This window comes from Phalaenopsis equestris, unplaced genomic scaffold, assembly GCF_001263595.1.
Source record: "Phalaenopsis equestris unplaced genomic scaffold, ASM126359v1 Scaffold000002, whole genome shotgun sequence".
Taxonomy (NCBI): Eukaryota; Viridiplantae; Streptophyta; class Magnoliopsida; order Asparagales; family Orchidaceae; genus Phalaenopsis; species Phalaenopsis equestris.
In genome coordinates, this window is record NW_018164444.1 from 32,918,953 (window position 1) to 32,940,719 (window position 21,767).

At 33.2% G+C, this 21,767-nt stretch overlaps 1 protein-coding gene across 1 annotated transcript in view; it reads left to right on the forward strand.

The window, feature by feature from the left end:
• Positions 1-21,767, forward strand: part of LOC110023121 — a 47,011-nt gene that overhangs the window by 962 nt on the left and 24,282 nt on the right. The window contains exons 2-14 of the mRNA XM_020722373.1: positions 2,761-2,894; positions 2,984-3,068; positions 4,050-4,103; positions 4,606-4,697; positions 4,787-4,890; positions 5,278-5,350; positions 12,716-13,112; positions 13,848-14,171; positions 14,254-14,451; positions 14,613-14,711; positions 14,785-14,848; positions 15,722-15,834; positions 21,002-21,248. Of these exons, the coding sequence (XP_020578032.1) occupies positions 2,761-2,894; positions 2,984-3,068; positions 4,050-4,103; positions 4,606-4,697; positions 4,787-4,890; positions 5,278-5,350; positions 12,716-13,112; positions 13,848-14,171; positions 14,254-14,451; positions 14,613-14,711; positions 14,785-14,848; positions 15,722-15,834; positions 21,002-21,248 (1,984 nt within the window). The remainder of the gene's footprint in view (positions 1-2,760; positions 2,895-2,983; positions 3,069-4,049; positions 4,104-4,605; positions 4,698-4,786; positions 4,891-5,277; positions 5,351-12,715; positions 13,113-13,847; positions 14,172-14,253; positions 14,452-14,612; positions 14,712-14,784; positions 14,849-15,721; positions 15,835-21,001; positions 21,249-21,767) is intronic.

Sequence of the window (21,767 nt, forward strand, 5' to 3'; positions counted from 1 at the left end):
TATATATATATATATATATATATATATATAATATAGTATTTATATTATGAATTCAAAACCCTTTTAGTATTTATAATATAGTTTTGATTCAAATGTCTAATTAACCAATAAACATTGAATCTAATTAAAATGGTGTTTGAGTGCGCTGAGAATTTAATTTAAATAGGATTCAGAAAATCCTGTAAATTCAAAATTATCATATCCAATTGTGATAAATCTAGAAAATATTTGGTATGATTTGTTAAATCCAATTTAATTCGTTTGCAATGTTTGGCGTTGCGATTGAAGAAGCGACCAGATCTTCCTCCTTAAATTTCTTAAATCCACCTATCAATCTGATATTAAAATCCGGAATTCACATTGTAACAGAGAAGAGAATGAATTTACGAAAAATGTTAGAATTTGAGGTTTTTTCAATAAGTAATTAATATTACCCTCATATTACTTTTTTTTTTTCAATAACATCTTAGTATAGAATTTATAAATAGTCATAATTATTTTTTGATATTATTAACCCGATTATTTATTGGATGTTATTAGTGAAAATGAGAAAATTGGAAGTCAACATTAATTTGCCCGACAATTAATTAGAAAATTTACGCTAACATTTATGAGCAAACTATTAATCACATTTTTCATCGAAGGAATAAATTAATAGCTCTCAAATTGTCTATTTAAATTTAACAATGAGAAGGAAAATTGACATATAAGAACTTTAATAATATCCAAGTATTGTAGAAATTATCAATTACGACTAGACATTATTTTTTTGCATTCCAACAGATAATTATTAAATATCTCTGATTAAAAATCAAAATTAATATTAAAATTTACAGTTGAGTCATCGCTGTCTTGAATTATGGAGCATGTGTTAAAACTAAGGGTCTGTTTGGGACATCTGCAACTTATTGAATGATCTGCTGATAAGTTGATTAAAAATAATCTGCTGATAAGTTAGATGCGGTAGGTATTATAAATTGTTATTTTTTTGGAAAAGTCAGAAATGTGCCACCGCACCTAGACAGGTGCTGTGTGAAAATGATGTTTCCAGCGTTTTAAAAACACGTAAGCTAATAAAACGCAGTTTACCTAAACAGGTCAGGTGCGTTTTCAAAATGCCACGCACCAAATAATCTGCCCCAAACGGACCCTAAATTTTTGGATCCCAATGATTTTGTATTTACTAATCCAGTTGTTGCAAGGGGAAGCATGTTATTGGCTGCTTGTCTTCTATCAAATTTCCCCACACGCAACTAACTCTTGTTCTGTTATATATGATTTTACTGCGACAAATGGCAGCTTGTAGTCCTAAGTGATGTTTGCGTAGTTGGTCCCGTTCTTTTTTTGCATTTAAAAAAGGTTAAAATAATGCAGAAGATTTATAAATGCAGAAAAGTCCTTGGGATTCAACGTAGGGGGGTTGTAGTTGCAATTTAGGGTATTCATATTTTAATAGCATGTAAATTACATATGTTTTATTTGAAATATTTCAGATTATTTTAATTATTATAAAATAGGGAAATTTACATGTGTAGCACCCAATTTTTATGGATTTAACATCAAAATTTTTATATTTATATGTAGAGCATTTTATCTATGTAATGAAAAAATGGATTTAACCATTAAAAATGTTGATTAGTGGTATTTGTGAAGCGGGAAGAATTGAATGTTATGCATGTCAATGTGATTATACATAACACATAACTTCTATGTATCAACATATCTAATATTTATATTTTAATACTTATGTTAATATTAATTTATTATGCATCAAAAAATGTATTTCACTTTTAGGAAATTAAAGATAATAATATTTGATGTGATAAAAATGATTATAATGGCAAAAATATAAAAATCAAAATTTAAATGATTGATAAATAAATACATAAAAAAATGTGTGATATGTGTATAAATGTCTTCAATCAATTCGGTTTTGGGTCAATCATAATTTTTTTGGTTTCCAAGGGAATTGATTGGAAATCGTGTCGACCAAACCTAATTTTAAGCCTGTTTTGCAGCAAATTAGATTTATGTTAAATAAGATGAGATAGAGCAAGCCCGCAACAATGAATAAGTCCATCTCACGTTTACATCTTAAAAGAAATAGGATGTGAGGATAAAAAGATAATGCACAAGAAAATTTGATTTAAGGGAACGTTTGATTTGATTTTTAATTTTTTTTATTTATGATTGGTTGAATAAAAATTAACTGCACGGCAAAATCTCATTAAAATTAGAAAAAAATATTACGTCAGGAATCTGAACTTAGAGCTACGTTCGGATTGTAATAGTTAGAAATATCATGTTGTGTTATAAGAATATTCCATCTGCGTTATTTATAAAAAATAAAGTATTATTTATGTATTATATAGTGTTATTCGATTATTTTGTCGTGTTATTGAAATATTCCCCCAAATTACTTGTTTTGCTTTGGGACTGATTTGAGACTGAAGTGTTATGGAAATATTCCTCCGTGTTACTTGATTCAGGGCTGTGTTATTTCAATAACACTGAAAATTAAAATAACACGGGAAATATGTCGAATAACACAACCTTAAATCAAGCAACACGGGAAATATTCCAATAACACTATATAATACTCAAATAACACATCATTTTTTATAAATAACAAAAATAAAATATTCCTGTAATTTTTTAACTATTGTAATCGTTAGAATTGTTGAAGTAACGAGTTTCGCAGAAGTAGAAGTATGCCCGTTTTTGCTGAACATTATTTTATCTTCGTACTCTGGTTTCTAGTACGCAGGTAACAGCGCCAACTGCCTCAAAGCAGAGGACTTGAATCCTCATATCGCGTTCCACTATGGCATTCCGTCGGGATCCTCCACCATGGCTTACGACTCCGTCCAGCAAATTCTTGCCTTTGCGACCAAGTGATCGCTTACCTTCTCTGCTTGTTACTTCTGTTCTTTCATTAGTCGAATTCGATGTTATCTTCTTACTTTCCTCTTACTAATGGCAGCGATGGTCGCATTAAACTGTTCGGAAGAGATAATACCCAAGCTTTGCTCCAGTCGGATGAGGCCGTACCTAGCAAATTCTTAGAGGTATTTAACTCCGCTTCAAGCTCATCAGTGTACTTTTCTGTCTTTTGCTTTTGGTCTAGGGTTTTATTTTTCTCCCGATCCAGGATTTTGGTGTTTGGGTTAAAGGCATACATGCATATCATTGCACTTTGGTGGTTAATATTGGCTCATTTTCTACATTTTTTATATTTTAATTGATAAATGCGAATGCACCATGTAGAAATCAACTTACAAGAAAGGATGACCGTGTCTTTTAAAGAAAACTTGAGGTCTGGCGCTTCTGAAATTTTTTGAGAGAAAATATTTGATTTTTGCTTATACTTTTATTTGTCTTTGATGTGATCTCCGTCTTTCTTTGGTCCTGTGTACCGAGATTTGAATGAATGTGAGAAACTCGAAGTTTGTAATTTGGATGAATATGAGAAACTCGAAGCTCAAATCAATGTCTTTTTTGTGTGTTAAGTTCAAGGCATTTTCTGAATACATCAATAGTAACTAGTTGATATAACAGCGGATATATAGTTTGAATATAGTGGTTTCATGGGTTTCACACTTTCACTGTAATGAACTGCCAAGGTGTTATGTAAATTATGTAGGCTGATAACTGGTGTTGCTAATTAACATTGCCTAACGCCTATGTTATCAAATATCTCTATATGGTTTGTTTTAATACCTCTGAAACGTCTTAGATGACTTCTTTTGGGCCTTTGTTTTGCTAGATAGATAACATCTTAGATGAAATTCATCACTCATGTATTCTGCTCTTCAATTATGGGGTCTATTTTGTTATGAATCACAAGCCATTGTATGTTCAATATGAATTTGGACACTATGAGAATTAGCTTGTTAGTTCACTTGACAGTATGATAAGCAGTATTCTTGTTTCATTGACCTACTTTATGTTGTATTTATATTTGACATATTATTTTACTTGTACCACTAAAGTTAAATTTTTATTTTTTTTATCCTGTTATCTCATCCAGAACTTTCATGTCAATGCAGTTTTTTGAGAATCAAGGTATCCTCCTAAATGTCAATACCAATAATCACATCGAGGTAAGTTTTCTTTGATGTTATAACCATTGTCGATCATTATTTGTCATCACTTTTCACTATTTTTGCATGCAAACAACTTTTTCCTTTGAGTTTTGGTCTACTGCAGAATTTATTTACTTAACAAGGATCATAATATATATGAGAGCAAATCTACCTGCACGTTTTATAATTACTAGAACTGTCCATTTTTTCAGTCTTACTTGCTAGAGCATTTGTGTTACTTGTATTGCTTTCATGCTTAATTGATGGTTTTCTCATCCTTTGCTAGTGCATATTCTACTTCCTTCTATTTCGTGCTTCTATTTACTGCAAACATGCATTTCTGTAAACTTCTTCTGACATGTTATTATTCATTTTTGGAAAGTATGTTTATTTTCGTTTGCTAAACGCTTTGGGAATTTAAGCCCTCTTTCATGTCTGAAGTAGTATGTTGTTGTACTTGGTGTTCATGTTCGTTTGTTTATTTAACTATATTATCGATGCAAAAACATGCATTGTATAGGTGTGGGATGTTGATGCTCAACAACTATGTCATTTTTACACGTTCAATGAAGAAATAACATCATTTTCTATTATACAACGGTCTTTGTTCATGTAAGTAATCCTTCTGTGCTTCTAATTTCTTGTCTATGCCACCTTAGATTCAAAATATCAATTTATCTTAGAGCAATGACTCTTTATAGGTATGTTGGGACTTGTGTTGGAGATATTTCAATCTTAAAACTTGATCAGAGACAACGAAAGTTACTTTGCATGCAATATAGAATTCCTTTCATTGAGTCTTATGGTAAAACTTTGTTCTGACAGAATTCCCACATTTTCTATACTATTTTCTTAAGTTACTCCTATATATAGAGCTGAATTTACCTGCTTTATAATTATAAAGGATGTATATTTATTTTTATTATGTTTACTAAAGGCCAAGAGATTAAATGACAGTCAATGATCTTTTACTTTAACTGGGTAAGCAGAACGTAATGTAGTTACTTTATGTTCGCATGAGCACAATGACTGTCTCTACATATCCAATTAAAATAAAGATAACATTTTCTTTTATTCAATGCCTATGCTTGTAGTAAGCATAATGAAAATAAATACACTTTTTTTTCCAAATTAAAGTTGTAGTTGTTATCCCATCATTCCAACTTACAACTTCTTGTTTTTGTCTTTTTAGGTAATGTTACAGAAAGTGTTTATCAAATTCCAGTTACACATATCTTGCCACAACCTATGGCTGAGATGAGGAGGTCAGATTATCTTTTTCTCTCAACCTTAGAAATTCCTCCACTCCTACTCACCCACAAAAAATAAATGTATTGGCCAGTTAAGCAATCTGTGGCACGCGCTAAAAGACACACATAAGCATGACTGAATGCATATGCATTAATGGATGCACTCTTGTAGACATCCTTATGCACATCTTATTGTAAAATAAGTGAATTTAATGATTTATTCAGCTTAAATTTGTGTGACTGCATGTATATATTCACATATAATAATTTTTTTCTTAATATCCTGAGGACAACTTAATATTTAGAAGATCTTCCATGACTTATCATTTTTTAGGATTACTGTTTCTCTCATTCAGCTTCATTTCAAATCAATCTTAATCAAATACTTGTATAAATTATAGACTATAGCATTAGTGAACCAAGAGCTAGAATCTTAATGCCAACCTGAAATTGTCAGGGAGCCTGCTAAGAATCATGTGCTTCTCTATTTTTTTATCCATCAATGGGAAGTGTTAATGTAATGCTCAATATTATTTTCCCCAATAACTCTACTGTTATAGCCTTGGAGGAGTTGTATTGAGTAGGAGAGGGCTCTTGCGAACTTGAAAGAAGAGACAAAAATAGTTTGAAAGAGCAAGTGCAAGCAGTTGAGGGTTGTGGCTTGATCGCACTATGGATTCATTCGGCGACTTTGGCCACGAACGCGTTTGTGAAGTCGAGTGACTTATTTTGGTGAGAGAGAATGAGGCAATCGAAGGCTGGGGCTTTCCCCATGCATGCGATATTGGGGACGAGGGCGACACAAGCAATCAAGCAAAGTTGTTGTGGGGATTTGATTGGCAACAAAGCAGAGGAAAAGGGCAGTCAAGGACTGCATGCTCGACAAAGAAGAGATCGAGCAGGTCTTGGGTCGAATCGAATGCGTGTGGTGTTTGATAATGCGTGCAAGTGATTGTCATTGTCGCAGGCGAGTAAAGGCTTGAAGTTGTGAACACATGCAGCTTTGCAGGGAGAGTGGATTAGATTTTTATTTTTAGGCATCTTGTATAAGTATAAACCAATATGCTCTCAAATTTATGTTTAAATGGTTATCATAACATAATAAATAAATAAATTTTGCATTTTTTTTCTAATTATATATATTATTAGATTTATTAGATTTATTAGTTTTCCATAGCCGTTATTATTTATTAATTACCTTTATTTTGTATTATGTAGTTTTCTTTTTATCTTTATTCTGATTTTATTTCTTAAACGTGTTTTTATTTCTTTCTTTATTTGAGTCCTTGGGTTTAAATACCCCTCTTTGTATCATGGAGAACAAGGAGCTCTATTCCACAATTTAACATGGTATCAGAACCTAACCTTAGATCCCAGCCACCGTGCTCTTCTTTAGTAGCCGCCTGCCTTACTTGCAGGGCATCCCGTAGTTTTTCCTAGCATCGAACCCCTTTGGTTGGTTTTCTCAGCCACTGGTCTGCTCTGCATCCGACAAGATCTTCCTGGTTTCCAGCAGTCCAACTTCTCTGATTTTCTGCAGGACCTTACTGCTGGAGGTGCAACTATCTTGCCACATTCTCTGCAGGTCCTTCCCGTTATCTTTTGGTGTATGTTCCCTACAGCAGTCTTGCTTCCTGATTTCCAACGGTCTAACTTCTTAATTTATAGCAGTTCGACTTCCTGATTTCCATATCGCCTATAGATCTCCTTCGTTACTTCTATCAGCCGACATTTTTTCTTAGAATCCCAACCAAATTTCCTTTGGTTTAGTCAGAATCATGACATACTCCTCCAACTTTGAGCCACCTTCAGAAGGTGTTCTAGATTCCGTCGGAGGGTCGACTCCAACCTCTACTCCCCTGCAAACCAGAGACCAAAAACCAACATGAACTTTTTGATCATGACTCATAAATTGAATGACAATAACTTTTTCCAATGGTCTCATTTCATCAAAGGATGTGAGAAATTCAATCATCTCACAAGTATGAAATGTGAACCTCCAAAGACTGACCTAACATATGGAGCTTGAGAAGTGGAGAACTCTATGATCATGTCGTGGCTGATCAATTCCATGAAAGCGTCGATTGACCGCCCATATATGCTCCTCTCTTTGGCTAGTGCTCTTTGGACGGCGGTTCGTGATAACCACTCGGATGTAGGAAACTCTAGCCAAATCTATGTGGTGTCCAAGAAAATCTGGGAGGTGAAATATGAGTCAAGGGCAAAGACCCAGTACTGTAACGACCTTGTTGCTCTATGGATGGAATACACCCTGCACTACGATTACGCTTGGGAGTCTTCGATCGACCTTTCTCTCTTCCAAAAGATTGCAGAAAAAGATTACATGTTCCAATCTCTGGCTGGCCTCAATAAAGACATGAACGAAGTCTGATACCGTATTTTTGGTTGAGACCCTCTTTCTGCTTGCGCCGCTTTCACTGAGATTCGTCGGGAAGAGAGCCAGAGATTTGTCATGCTAGGCAATTTCACTCATGCAGTCGAATCTTCAGCCTTGGTCTCTATTAGTGCTCAACCCACTTCTATGCCATCTCGGGTCTGTCACCTCACTTGCGATTACGGTCACAAACATAACCACACTCGTGACAAGTTTTGAAATCTCCACGGAAAACCTGCACACAAACCTTCAACCAAATCTTTTTGTGGCCAAAGGTCTTATTGCCACAATTCAATTCTACCCTAGTTCAACCGACGCCTACATGTAACATCTCAGAATCCTCCGACTATCTGAGAAATTAGATAGAACAATTGATCAAACTATTTGACGCCAATCAACTCTCCATAGGTTTGTCAATCTCTCATGTCGCCAATGTACTATTCTTATGGCTCTCTCAGTTTTTTCCTCTAATTTGTGGATTATTGATTCTTGTGCCACAAATCATATGACATGATGCTCGCAATTCTTCTAAATTTACTATCCGTGCTCTGGCAAATATACGATAAGAATTGTTGATAACTTCTGTATGAATCCCTTATCTGATAACTCCTGTAGTTGATTCTTCAACTCCTGTAACTCCTTAATTGTCATTCTGTAGGGTGCCTTGGGTATAGGCTTAGAACCTGACAATAGCTTAATATTCAAATCAATCTCTCGTACTGGTGGTAGCCCTGGTAAATCATCCAGTAACTTCACTTCCTTAGAAGTATCTGTCACCCGAGCAAGAAAACCCTGACTTCCATGATTCAACAATTTGCAAGCTTTCATGCAGTTAATTACTATAGATGTCAGTCTTCTGTCACAAGAAAATTTAACTTCTGTCTCTCCAGGTACATTTATTCTAACGGTCTTCTTATTGCAATCAATAGAAACTAAATTTTTTAGACATCTAATCCATGCCTAAAATCACATTGAATTCCACCAAGGGCAACATATTAAGTTGGACATTAAAACTCTTTCCACCAATCATAAGTTTCACCTCACATGATTGATCAACTTTTAGAAAAACGACATTTGGCATTTTAACTGATAGTATCACAGAGTTTGACATAACATTCAATTGCATCACTTTAGCAGTTCATCAACTATAAAAGAATGTGATGCTCTCAAATCAAATAACACTTTTATCGGTCTACTCTGAAGATATATGATACCATCATTAAAATCATCACATTAAACATTTATAATTATCTTTATTAATAATTAAAGTTCTACTTTTTTTATGTATGACGTGACATGGATTCTATGATGCTTAAAGTGTACTGACTGAAATTATTAAAGGTAAAACATACATGTGAGAATGTCAGAGGATTCATTAGCTTCCTGCTGTGATAATGGATATACTTTGGGCTGAACACTTTGCTGAGTCTGACATGCATTTTGCTTCGACTCTGAAGATTTAGTTGCTCTTAGTCTACAATAACTCCTCTGAGGTGGTACAACAATGCCTCTGGAGTCTGCTGGAGCCTTCTGATTTAATTTACAACAATTCTTTGCCATGTATCCTGGCCGGTGGCACCAAAAGCAAGTGTTTGATTCAGACAGAAACTCACTCTTGTACATTTTTTCACTTCAAACTGAGTGCCAACTCCGTTGGATTTAGCATTCTTAGCACTTGTACCAAACCAACTGAAGGACTTCCTCTTAGAGCTCTGAGGAAACCTGGATTCTTCTGAATTCTTCTTCTCTGAATATCCCTCCTCTGAGTAGCCTCCAGATCCAGCTAAATCTTTCTAGCTCTCTCCACCAGAACAAAGCAATCATCAATTTCAAGAGGAATCAAAGGCTATCCAATCACATCCTTGAGCTCAGATTAAAATCGATGGCTCTTCTCCTCCGCACTAGGACTCAACTGAGGCGCATAGTTAGAGAGCCTGGTGAATTCAACTTCATATTGATAATCAAGCGATCACCTTGTACCAATTTGATGAACTTATCATGCATTTGCCTTCTGGCGAATCGTGGTACAAACCAGTCTCTAAAGGTGCTCACAAACTCGCACCATTGAATTAAGTGACTGGCTCTGACACCAAATTTCTCTTGCAATTGTCCACGTCACCATCTCTCTGCCTCATCTCTAACGCAAGTGTGGCTAGTGTAACCATCTTCTCTGAAGGACAATACAATCCGTCTAGGATCTTTTTCACTATCAGCAGTCAGTTTTCAGCTTCTACCGGACCTCCTCTAGAAAAGAGTGGTGGTCTCCCATCCTGAAATAATTTCATGTATTTATCCATCTGACCTCCTCCACTGGAACTGGCCTGAGTCTGAGAGTGCTTAATCAACTGCGTTACCGCAGTCGTCATCTTAGTAAATGAATATGCATTCACAGTAATCTGCGGGAGGTGCATTAACTTTTACAAGATCATCTCTAGCTTCATCTCCACAGATTTTCATATTTTTTAAATAATATAAAAAAAATTATAATTAGATACAATTTAATCTTGCATTCATATCACTTATAAATTAATTTAATTATCCTAATGGCTCTTTCAAATCATGTTCCAACTTAATTGCTCTGATAGCACCTTTGTCTCGATCTGAACCAGTGCTTAGAATTAACTAAGGTTGGAAGAACGGTTAGACGATATTAACATTTAAGTATTCACATTTTGAAAACTTTCAATACATAAAAAAGAGCCACTAATCCACAAAAAAATAATAAATTCTAAATCATCCAGAAATATTAACATCCAAAATAAGATCTCAATCCAATACTAAACAACAAATCAACATTTGAATGAAATAGTAAAGAGACACTATTCTCATAAAAAATACCTAGCAACAATGATCCTCCTTTGGTGAACAAAAGCTCTCCTATCAGACATATCAACCTGTAACTTTCTTTCTTCTGAAAGTAAACATTTAATTTCAACTGTAAATAAAATTTAATGAGTAATTATAATATAATATGCATTAAATTTTTTATGCTATGTTATGCTATCCATAATTGATCATAAGAAAATGCATTTCACTTTATTAAAACTTTAAAATTATCCCTTCTCGTTTTACTTTAATTATTTATTAATTTAACATCTTTAATAGTCATCAAATGATTACCGTCATACCCGAAGGTATCTTAAAAAATGTGGTTGAAAACATCCTCAAAATGTGTTCGAAGATATCCTAAAAAATGTACCGGAAGATGCCCTCAAATTGCACCAGAAGACACACATTTACCATTTCCTTTAATGTGCATGAGTACATTGCATCCCCTGCCAGTACCATCTAAGGGTGGTCATGTATGATTTAAATATTTAACTTTCATTTACCTCCTTTTAAAGACATTAAAAATTATTTTTCTCTTTTCTCTTTCATTTTTTTTTCATTCTTAATCTACAATATGCATAAGAACATAAAATATTTGTCTAATGCATTAAAAAAATTTTTATTTCATAAATTTTAAATTTAATACATATAAGAAAATAATTACTCACCTTACCATAGCTTGATTGCCACACAGACATCTCTAAGCCCTGACCTTCCAAGCTTAAATGTGCTTCAATCTAAAATTGTAGTTAAACATTAATATTTTATTAAATATCAATTCTTAATCAAATTAAACTTTAATTTAAATATATATATATATATATATTTTTAAATCATGTCTTTTTCCTCAAATCCAAAGGATTAGTCAGCTTTCTTTCACCTCTTAATAGTAATAAAGTTTAATAACACTAATTAATTTAGCTAATTGCATCATTAATTTCATGAGTAACATACGGTTTAGCATTTATCTTATAGGCTCTTATAGGCTTTGAGATCAACTCCAACTCCTCCCTTGCTTGCTTCGCAAACTTCTCCTTCAAAGTCGAAAATAATCTATATCAAAATCTTGATTCAATAAAACTTCTCATTAATACTCATTTAATTAAACTCAAACTCACACACACATGACACACAATATACACATAACTTTTTTTATGAAATAATATATTAATGAACTTATAACAAATATTAAACATACCTTTATGTATCATTCTCTGGCTTAATCTCCCCCACTGAGCCGCAAGATCTCTTTCTTCTTCCTTCAATTTTGTCTCACCCCCAACAAAGCACACGAGTTTCAACTCCCTCCCCCATGTCTTCTCTTCTTCTACACGCAAGCATGACAAATTGGTCCTCTCCTCTGTTTCTCCTTCACAAGGCTCAACAACCCTACTAGTTGCACGCAAGGTTCGTTGCTTCCTTGCGCTGCTTCGGCTTCTCTCGCGCATCTTTAATTGGGGCTCTATCAAGGTAATCCCTCAACGCCACTTCTTTCTTCATTGACTTCTTATTCCTTGCCTGACTGAAAAGCCCTAACAGTACGCATGGTAGCACAATCCTCTTCTTTTCCGCACCGAAGTTGCTCCCCTTCTCCTATGACTGCTTCTTCTTTCTCATTGGACTTCTTCCTTACTCAGCTAGGGCACGCACTAGATAACTTCATTCTCCCTCTCGAGCATTCATTTGATAGTTTGTATGATGTAATACGACTCTCCAGTTATAACCGAATGGGTGCTTATCTTGGTACCTATTCAAATTTATTATTATCATTATTATTTAGTTTATTTATTTATTTACTTAATATCAGTTATTACAACTTCTTTTTCCATCTTGAGCTCTATTTGAAATTCTTATTTTGTTATACATCCAAGGGTTGTTTGCGATCAATTTTGTTTTTTGTTTTTTATTTTGTTTTTAATAAATTGTTTGTTTGGTGTTTTTTTTCATATTTTTATTTTTTGTTTCTAAAAATAAATTAACTTATTTTTGAAAATACTCAAAACACAAAGATACTATTTTTTTTTTTATGTCAAGTCAAAATACAAACAAATAAATAAATAAATAAATGAAAATTTAGAACAAAAAATAAAAATGATCCCAAATGGCCCCTTAGGAATTTATTCTTACCAGTTCATCTACAAAATACTTCGTAGCAGGGCTCTCATAATATTTAGAGACGGATCTCTAAGTTCATGGGGAATTCAAGAGAGTAAGCCATTGTTTACCGGTGGAAGTATGCAACTATCTTCAAATTATGAAACTCGAGAGGTGATGTCAGCATGTTGGGCTTGTACGTTTGGTAGCAAGGTTGCTGTTGGATACAGCAATGGAGATCTTTTCCTTTGGGCCATACCGGTGATTTCAGATATGCACACCACAATGTTAAACAAAAAAGAAGTTCATGCAGCTTCAAACATTCCTTATCTGAAGCTTAATCTTGGTTACAAGATGGACAAGATTCCTATTACATCGCTGAGGTGGGTCGTTTCTGATGGACGGGCCAGTTTTCTTTACATCAATGGTTTCTCTGAGTCGGGAACTTCCTCACTTCAGGTGATTAGTTTGTATTTTTGACTTTTTTGTGATTCAGTAGCCCTTGTGCCGTTCTCTTTCTTACCTTACTGTTTAACCAACATGGTTGATGAATTATTGCAGTGCTAGATAAATAAATAAAATACAATACCTGGCTTTTTCTTGTGTACTATTTTCATAAAAAAATTAAAATAAAAAATAAAAAAAAGAAAAAAAACGCCAGGTTATATATATATATATATATATATATATATATATCTAGCACTGCAATAAATCATCAACCATGTTGGGTAAACAGTAAGGTAAAAAATAGAACAGCACAAGGACTATTGAATAAAGGCTTCATGTAGCCAACTCCACTTAGCAGGATAAAGGCTTGTTTATGTTGTTGATGTTGTTAGTACTATTTTAATAGATGATTAGTTTCAAAATTTTCAAATATCTATGTTGCATTGTTTTCGCAGGACTTGGAAAATGTGCTTTTTCATGGAATAAATTAACAAAGCATTCAGATTTTACCTTTAGTATCAATTTAATTCACCGTAAGCTTTTATGCTGTATCATGTCTTCAGTTTAAAATTTGGTTATATAGGATAAAGCTTTTCCAATAACTTGTATTTGGTGCCCCAATTTTTGAGTATGCGATACCTAGTGGCAGACAAGAAGAACCTATTTAATTAGGAATATGGCTGTGCTGTTTTATTTAACATGCTTCTCTGCTGTTATTTCCACTAAGGAGTTAGTTTTATTGCATAGGTTATGATTCTTAATGATAACTCTGAATCCCGAACTGTCAAATTGGCGCTTCCGTTAACTGAACCATGTATTGGGGTGGAAATTATTTCAAGTTACAGTGATAGCAACAAACATAAGAAAGATTTCCTCGTACTTTTGTTGAAATCGGGTCACCTATGTCTCTATATTGAACCAGAAATTGAGAATTCTCTTTTAAAATGCCAATCTAAATCAAGTCCATCGCTTCCAAGCCATACAATTGTGAAGCTTCCTTATTATGAGTCAAGGATTACTGCTGCAAAACTTTATGGAAGCTTCTTGTCATCTTCAGGTCTTACAGAAGAGGTACTTCATAAGAAGTCCGCACGTTTGTTATTTTTATCAAGCTAAAATACTCTTCTTGAGCTTTTATTTTCATGCCCTTTAGGATAATCTTTTCATAGCCAACAAATTTCCTCACTTCCTCTCGGCTGATAAGAGGGAAAATTTGGCACATTCAAGTACCCGCTTTGAAGGGTTTGCAAAGGCTAGAAGTTTATACATTACAGGACATCTAGATGGAGCCATAAACTTTTGGGATGCATCACTCCCAGTTCTTATTCTTATGTTATCAATTAAACCGCAGGTATTTTTTTTATGGCCATTTATATTTATATGTGAATGCATTTTTAGTGTTTTGACCTTTTTGGTCTCACCAGTGCTGGGGTTTCAATTATAAGCAATTCATTTAATTATTTTGTGATATATTTATGACTTAAATTTCTCATGTTTTTGAAAATTTATAAGCAAACTGAAGAAGGGAACGCTTCAAGTAATTTTTCTGTTACGGCACTCCATTTTGATTTCTCTTCCCAAATCCTTATTTGTGGAGATCAGAATGGTTTGGTAAGTAGTGAATATTGCAGCAATTTATTAGCGGTTGCGACTCTTTTTAACTCTTATGCTTTGCTAATTTCAGGTTCGCTTCATTTCTTTCAAAAAAGAGCAACTTTCAGCAGACAATATGTTTTCTTATCTTCAAGGTACTCTTTAAAAATTGTGGATATAAACATATATTTTTCTCTTTTATAAATTATAATGAAAAGATTATATGAATTGCCGTATGCTTTATACTACTTCAACATTAAAATCCTGAAGGAATGAATTTTTGTTTGAGTGCATTATGCAATTGTCAATGTGCTGTATTGTTTGCCGTAAGCCAAGTTTTGCATTCTTAGCTATCTTTCTTAGCTGATATATTTGGTAATAGTTAGAACAGTCTAACATTAATCATTTGGGAAGGAAATTGATGAGCTAAATGGCTATTTACTTGGCATCTTATGATCAACTTGAGTACACTCATCAGATGGATAATATTTTAGTGCCAACATTATGAACTTACTCTATTATACTGCTGTTAATTGTCCAAATTCCCTACCGTTGAGCTTTAACATAACATCCAAAGGTTGATTGGGTCTACCATTATTATTTGTACTTGATGGGCATATTTGTCATAGATTTTTTTTTGGTGTTGAATTTTGCAAATCAAAAGGTTCATGGATCGTATTTTCAAGAGCACCATTCCTCATTGCTCCAATGTTGTAAATCACTTTCCTGTCTTATGGTTTGATTTTTACTGCAGAGCAGTTTGACATTGCATTTTGCTATCCAGTGCCAAATAACAGCAATTGCAAGTTCTAATTTTTACTCCGTGCCTTTAAAATTAAACAAATGCACTTAGTATTTTCTATCTTGAAATTTATAATTTAGGATGCTTCTATTATGGTATTTTTTGTGTTATTATCATGATGGCTCATAAATGAAAGGTGCAGCCAAATTGTCAGTACTCTTTCTTTTTTCCTCCGGTTCATTTGATATAATTTTCTTGATAACGCACTTTTTTAATGACGTGACAGCAAAGCTGGGGGCTAACTACAACATTCAGACTATAAAGCTTAAAGGCGCTATATTATCCCTTGGTGTTAATACTGAATCCAATCATCTTGCTGTCGGAACTGACAAAGGATATGTATGTTGTTGTATTCATTTCTATATTTGTCCTTTTTATTGCATAATATACAATTTGGTTTATTGATAGTAAACTCAAGGTGACACTGTTCTAAAGTTCTTAGAAGGTGTTTATGCATCAAATTTAACTGGTAGGTGGTTGTGAAATAGCAAGGGATACATAATATGGGAGGTTGGCGTAGTTTGGAAGGGGTAGAGAATGTTTGGCGGCTGTCCAAGGTGAAAACAGCAGGGAAAATCACAAAATCGTAGTCCTGATGAGGCTCAACTGCTGGAGGAGATAGACCATTTCAAGCAAACTTCTCAATGATTATCGGCTTAAAGTGAATCTCAATTAAATGGATAGATTTTCAAGATTAAGCTCGAAAGTATAATTGAATATATTCAATTAATATAAATTATGAACTTAATTCTTTGTTGGTGAGATAGAGTTGAGAAGGTTTAAAACTATCCAAATCTCTGATGATGCTCATGTTCATATGCCTATTTTCAAAATTAAGCTTCAAAGTATAGTTGAATAACCTCAATTAATATAATATATGGACACAATCATTTGTAAGCGTGACAAAATTTGCAAGATTTAAATTCATCAAAATCTTTGAGGATGGCCGTGTTGATTTTAAATCTTAACAAAAGCGGTTATTTATAAAATCAAAATTTTTAGATACAAATCTCAAAATAATCATTTGAAATTCTGTCACTTTTAAGTTAAAATTAAGTCTCATACACCCTCCGTCATTGTTTATCAAGAGTGACAAATTTTAGGTTAACTCGAGCTCACAAAGAGCTAATGTCATATTTATTGTAATATTATATATTTACTCAAAATAATCTCATGACATTAAAGTGGTAAGCTGAGTTTTATATCTGCATTTTTTTTGCCAATAAACTCCACAAATAAGGCGATTATAATTAGTCCTCTAACAAGGTGGTTTGGCCAGACATACACCACAAATGAAGCGATTACAATAAGAGCCTTCTAACTATGTGGTTTGACCAGACAAACTCCACTATAATACGATCATGAGTATAACCTTGATGTTTGCAATTCTATCATTAACTCCACTATATTACGGTCATGATTATAGCTCATATGTTTCCAAATGGTTTCTTGTCATTTGATATTGTGAATCATAGGATATATCTAATAGGGTACAATTTGTTAGCTAACGTTGACTTGAGTAAGTTTTCTTAGAGCAACATCCATCCCAGGTTTATAAGGTCCTCTTTGATGAAACAACCAATGATCACTGATAAGGATTCATCTATCAGGTTTGGATGCCTTGTTTCATTTCCCCGAGTAAGTCGAAGAGAGGAAGAGGAAGCGAAGAGTTGAAAAGAGGGAGAGGAAGCGAACAGTCGGGGATGGCAATGTGTATTTTTCGTTTTATAAATTGTCGGTAGAGGAGAGATCGGGGTCGTTCGACATGCATGTATTTATTTATTAGTATTAGTTTAAGATTTAGTTATATATATTCATATTTAATGAATTAATATGGGATTATGCAAATTTAATCAAAAAGCTTAGAGGAAGAATATTGGATTTCAGAATAAATATAATTTATGAAAATGAGGGGGTAAAGATTCATGCTTTTATTTATATAAATTATTCTAATTAAAACGATCCTAAACTATTATATCCTATGAATTTAATAAGTGATTGAAGAACATTTGATTTAATAAGAGATTTTGGATTGAGAAAAGTTGGCTACATTGGCGGTAAGGATTTGTTGTTTTATTTCTGTAAGTTATAAAGTTATATTAAATTCTATGAAGTAATATTAATAAATATAATTTATAAGGCAATTGAATTAAAGAACCAATGAGATCGAGGCCGGATTGTACAAAAGAAGAAGAGATAAAGAGGTAAGAGTTGTGTTTATTTAGTAATCTTGTATTGTCAATTTAACTATAATTTGCTACATATTAATGTTAGAATATTATGAAACATAACCATGCGAGAAAAAATTAAGTCATGAAAGAGAATTTTTAAGAATTTGGATGAGATAATTTCATAAAGTGAATTCAGGTGAGTACTTTTACTGTTAGATTTATAGTAATATTTTGTTTCTTCTCGATCAATTGAATTAGTAATTATTGATATCTATAAAATTCATGTATCAGGTTATTCTGATTTGTATACTCTACTTTTATTGTTTATTTCTGAAAGTTAGGTCTCCTTTTAGTAAAAATTATAACATGTTATTTAAAGATACATATATTATATTATATGTCATAAGATAAATATATGAATGATATTTATTATATGTGTGTGTGTGTGTGTGTGTGTGTGTGTGTGTACATGATTGACTATGATAATGTTACTTCTTTATGGTACTAATTGAGGAACTCTAAGGTGCTCGTACATGTAAATGAAAAAGGATATTGATATTGAAATATCTTAATAAAATTTTAGACGGTGCTCCTGTGACCGTTGTACAAGATATAAAATGATATAAGTATGTTATTGATATAATAAAAGCTATGAATAACATAAAATATTGTAAGTGATCACATTCTTAAACTATCAAATATTTTATAATAATTTATTGAAAAAATTAACTGACATGCATATTATTATTTTCTTATATTAATAGAGTTTAGGAGCGTGAGTATTCATTGAATTTGGTTAGCATACTGTAATTTTAAACTAACTTTTCAGATGTAATTGATTGATTAAAAGATGAGCAATAAAATATAATTTTTATAGAAGACACAGACATGTAATGAGATAAATTAATTGTATTGTTTTAATTTAATTTCTTGAGTTGCTCTTTTATTTGTTAAATATTAGTTATAGAAATAAATATAGAGAACTTAATTCTCACCATCCGGGCGTCTGTACCCACTTTGGTTAATTCTAGGGCTCAGGTCGGTTCGTGACACGGGTTGGGTCGACTACCTCCTCTGCATAGACTAGGGATCATAAAAACCCAGGACACTGAAACCACCGGTTGTTGATCGGGTTAATCATTATTTCCCTTACCATTTGCTTTAAGTTTGCATCGATAAATTCTATAATCCCAAACTTAAGTTTGTTGTTATTAAATGTTGGGCGATCAAACACCTTAATGACTAAGAGCTAAATTGAAAGTGTTCTTCTATTATTGCGGGGGAGGGGTGGGGTGGGGTAATTAACTAATAGGGGTTTGTACTTATTGAAAATCTTAAAAAACATAGATATATACTTCACAAAATGAGAGTGAAATCTCAAGATTTTATCTTATCTAAATTTCATCTGTTTTCTGAAAATTTTATCTTAAACTATATAAAACTCTCTCACTCATCATTATTGATCTTCGAGGAAGGTCGGGGCGCAGTTTTTTGGAGCACAAAACTATAAAAGTTTCAAGAAAATTATGAAATTTAGAACTTTTCAAATGAAGACTTTTTCCCTCAAGCATAAAACATCAATTCATTTATCGAGGATGATAGATTTAAGATTAATCTAAACTCATAAAAAGTCTATGTTATATTATGTATATCTTTTTTATTACTCTTAAGATCTCATGCTAGTTAGAGCAAGACGTGTTTTCTAACTATGAGATTTTGTTGTTAAATGACATCTTGAAAAAGAGTGATTATGATCGGGGTTCTTTAATTAGGCATTTCACCGCAAAATGACACAATTACATTGCATTCACAACCAAGCCCATACTTTCCTTAATGATCCAAATTTCTTGAGTGATGAATCATGGAATGTATTTTATAGGGCATGAAGCCCTTTATTAGCTATGATAATTTTAAAATTGTCCCCTTAAACCAACATTCAATCCCGTTTAAAAAGTTTTGTAGTCTATGACTACTGATAAGGATCATTTGGTCAAATTGGGTTGGCCAACTTCTTTGACCAAGCAAATTAGATTCCGTCACAACCCGGGATGATAGAATCATATGGTCTTGATTGGTTTCATCATCATTCCCCCTTTATTTGCTCAAAGCTAAAGATGATAAATTTTCTTAAGCTAAAACCAATTGCTTCCACCATATGTGAAGCCCTTAGCACATAAATGCTAGCCTTAATTGAAAATTGTTTCTCATCATTGAAACAGTTAATTAACCATTGGATTTGCATATATAGGAAACCTGAAAGAAGTTCATAAAATACTTGAAAAATTAGAGAAACAATTCGGGATATTATCTTATTTAAGATATAATGTAGAGTTAGACCCCAAAAAACTCTTTCAGGAGAGTTGGAAGAAGTTTTTGGAGCTTATGATGCACAATTGAAGTGAGAAAGGGGAGAGTTAGGAGCATGTTTGGTGCGGCAAGACATTTGGGGCAAGCAGAGTGTAGGTGTTGCAAGCAGCGAGTTGAGCGTAGGAACGGGGCTGAGTGAGATCGGAAGTAGGTGGGAATGGAGGAAAAATGTGTTCGGATATCTTGACTTAAATTTAGTCATAATGCGCTTTATAGCTATCATATTTGCTATGAAATGTGTAATATAAGTTTTTATTGAATAATCATGATTTGCTCATCTCTAAAAAAATTTGGACGGCTTTGAAGCAAATTTAAGTCAGGGTATCCTGAACCAAGAAATTTTGTCACGGGTGAGGGTTGGAGTTGGGGGTCGGCGACGGAGATTAGGATTTATCATAGTCTAATACCTAAATAAATGAGAGAATTTCTTTCAGGGAAATGAGTACCACGTGCCAAGGTCCTATGAAATAAATCCATACCATTTGCTATGGATTGAGCACCCTATTGATATAAAAGTTTCCGTACTAACAGCTTTAACAATGCTTAACAACTTCCATAATATATTCACAACTGCAACCAAAATGTTGTATTTACAAAACGAAACCCTTGTCCACAGCGTGCATGGGAGTAATGGATTTATAATTTTTAAAGCTTTCTCACCTGTAACTACTCGTTCATATGTTAACTTATCTGCAAAACAATTGTTTAGTAGTTTCCTTTTTCTTAGTGAGATTTTAAACAGTAAGCGCCGAGTAAATACTTTGGCGCCAAACAGCGGGTGGCTTGAAGTAGCTGTAATTAAATTTTTGTAGAAGGAGAAAGTATAATGAGTTTTTTACTCTAATCATGGAAGTTTTCAATGGCATTTTAATGAGAAGTATTTTTTTGATCATTATCTTTGAGAAATATAACACAATTTTCTAAGGTTTGAGCTCGCCACTTCTAAGTTTATCTATTGTACCTTTCAGGTATTTGTTGTTGATACAAAAGGAGGTTCAATTTTATACCAAAAGCAATTCCCCACTCAGATCTATACCGGCACCATAGCTTTGCAGTTTGAGAGCTGCAATCATAATGGTTATTTGAAAAATGTTTTGTTGATTGCTACAGAGGACTCCTCGGTCATAGCCATTGAAGAGGATACGGGAAATGATATGAACGATAGTGGAATACACCCCAAGAAACCATCTAGATGTTTACTAATGCATATCTTAGGTAAGCGCTTTCTTGTTTCTTTTACTTGCTCCATACCTTCTCTCCTGAAATAAATAAGAGAAAATGTGTGTTTATCTGTATGTGTGTGTGAGAGAGAGTGAGAGAGAGGGTGTGGGAGGCTGGGGTGGATTTTCACACAATTTAATGCTAGCTGCAAACAGTTAGATATTGCATAAAAATGATCTTAATATATTAGAATTAAATGAATATATGACACTTAATAAGACGCAATGGAGAAAAATGATTCATGTAGCCGATCTCACTTAGTGGGATTTAGGCTTGTTATTGTTGCCGCAAATAATTTGGATTAAGAGAAAGAACAATGACGGTAGTCCTCAAAAATAATTTTATCCAATGAATCATTCTAATGACCCTCAATTAATCCCTAATTATAGAAATTGGGTTACCAAAATAAGGCTAAATATTTTTAAATCAAATTTAATACTTTTTAAATTAGATTTAACCCTAAAAAAGTTTGGATTTAAACTTGAGATTAGCCAAAAAAATGTTGGTATTAAA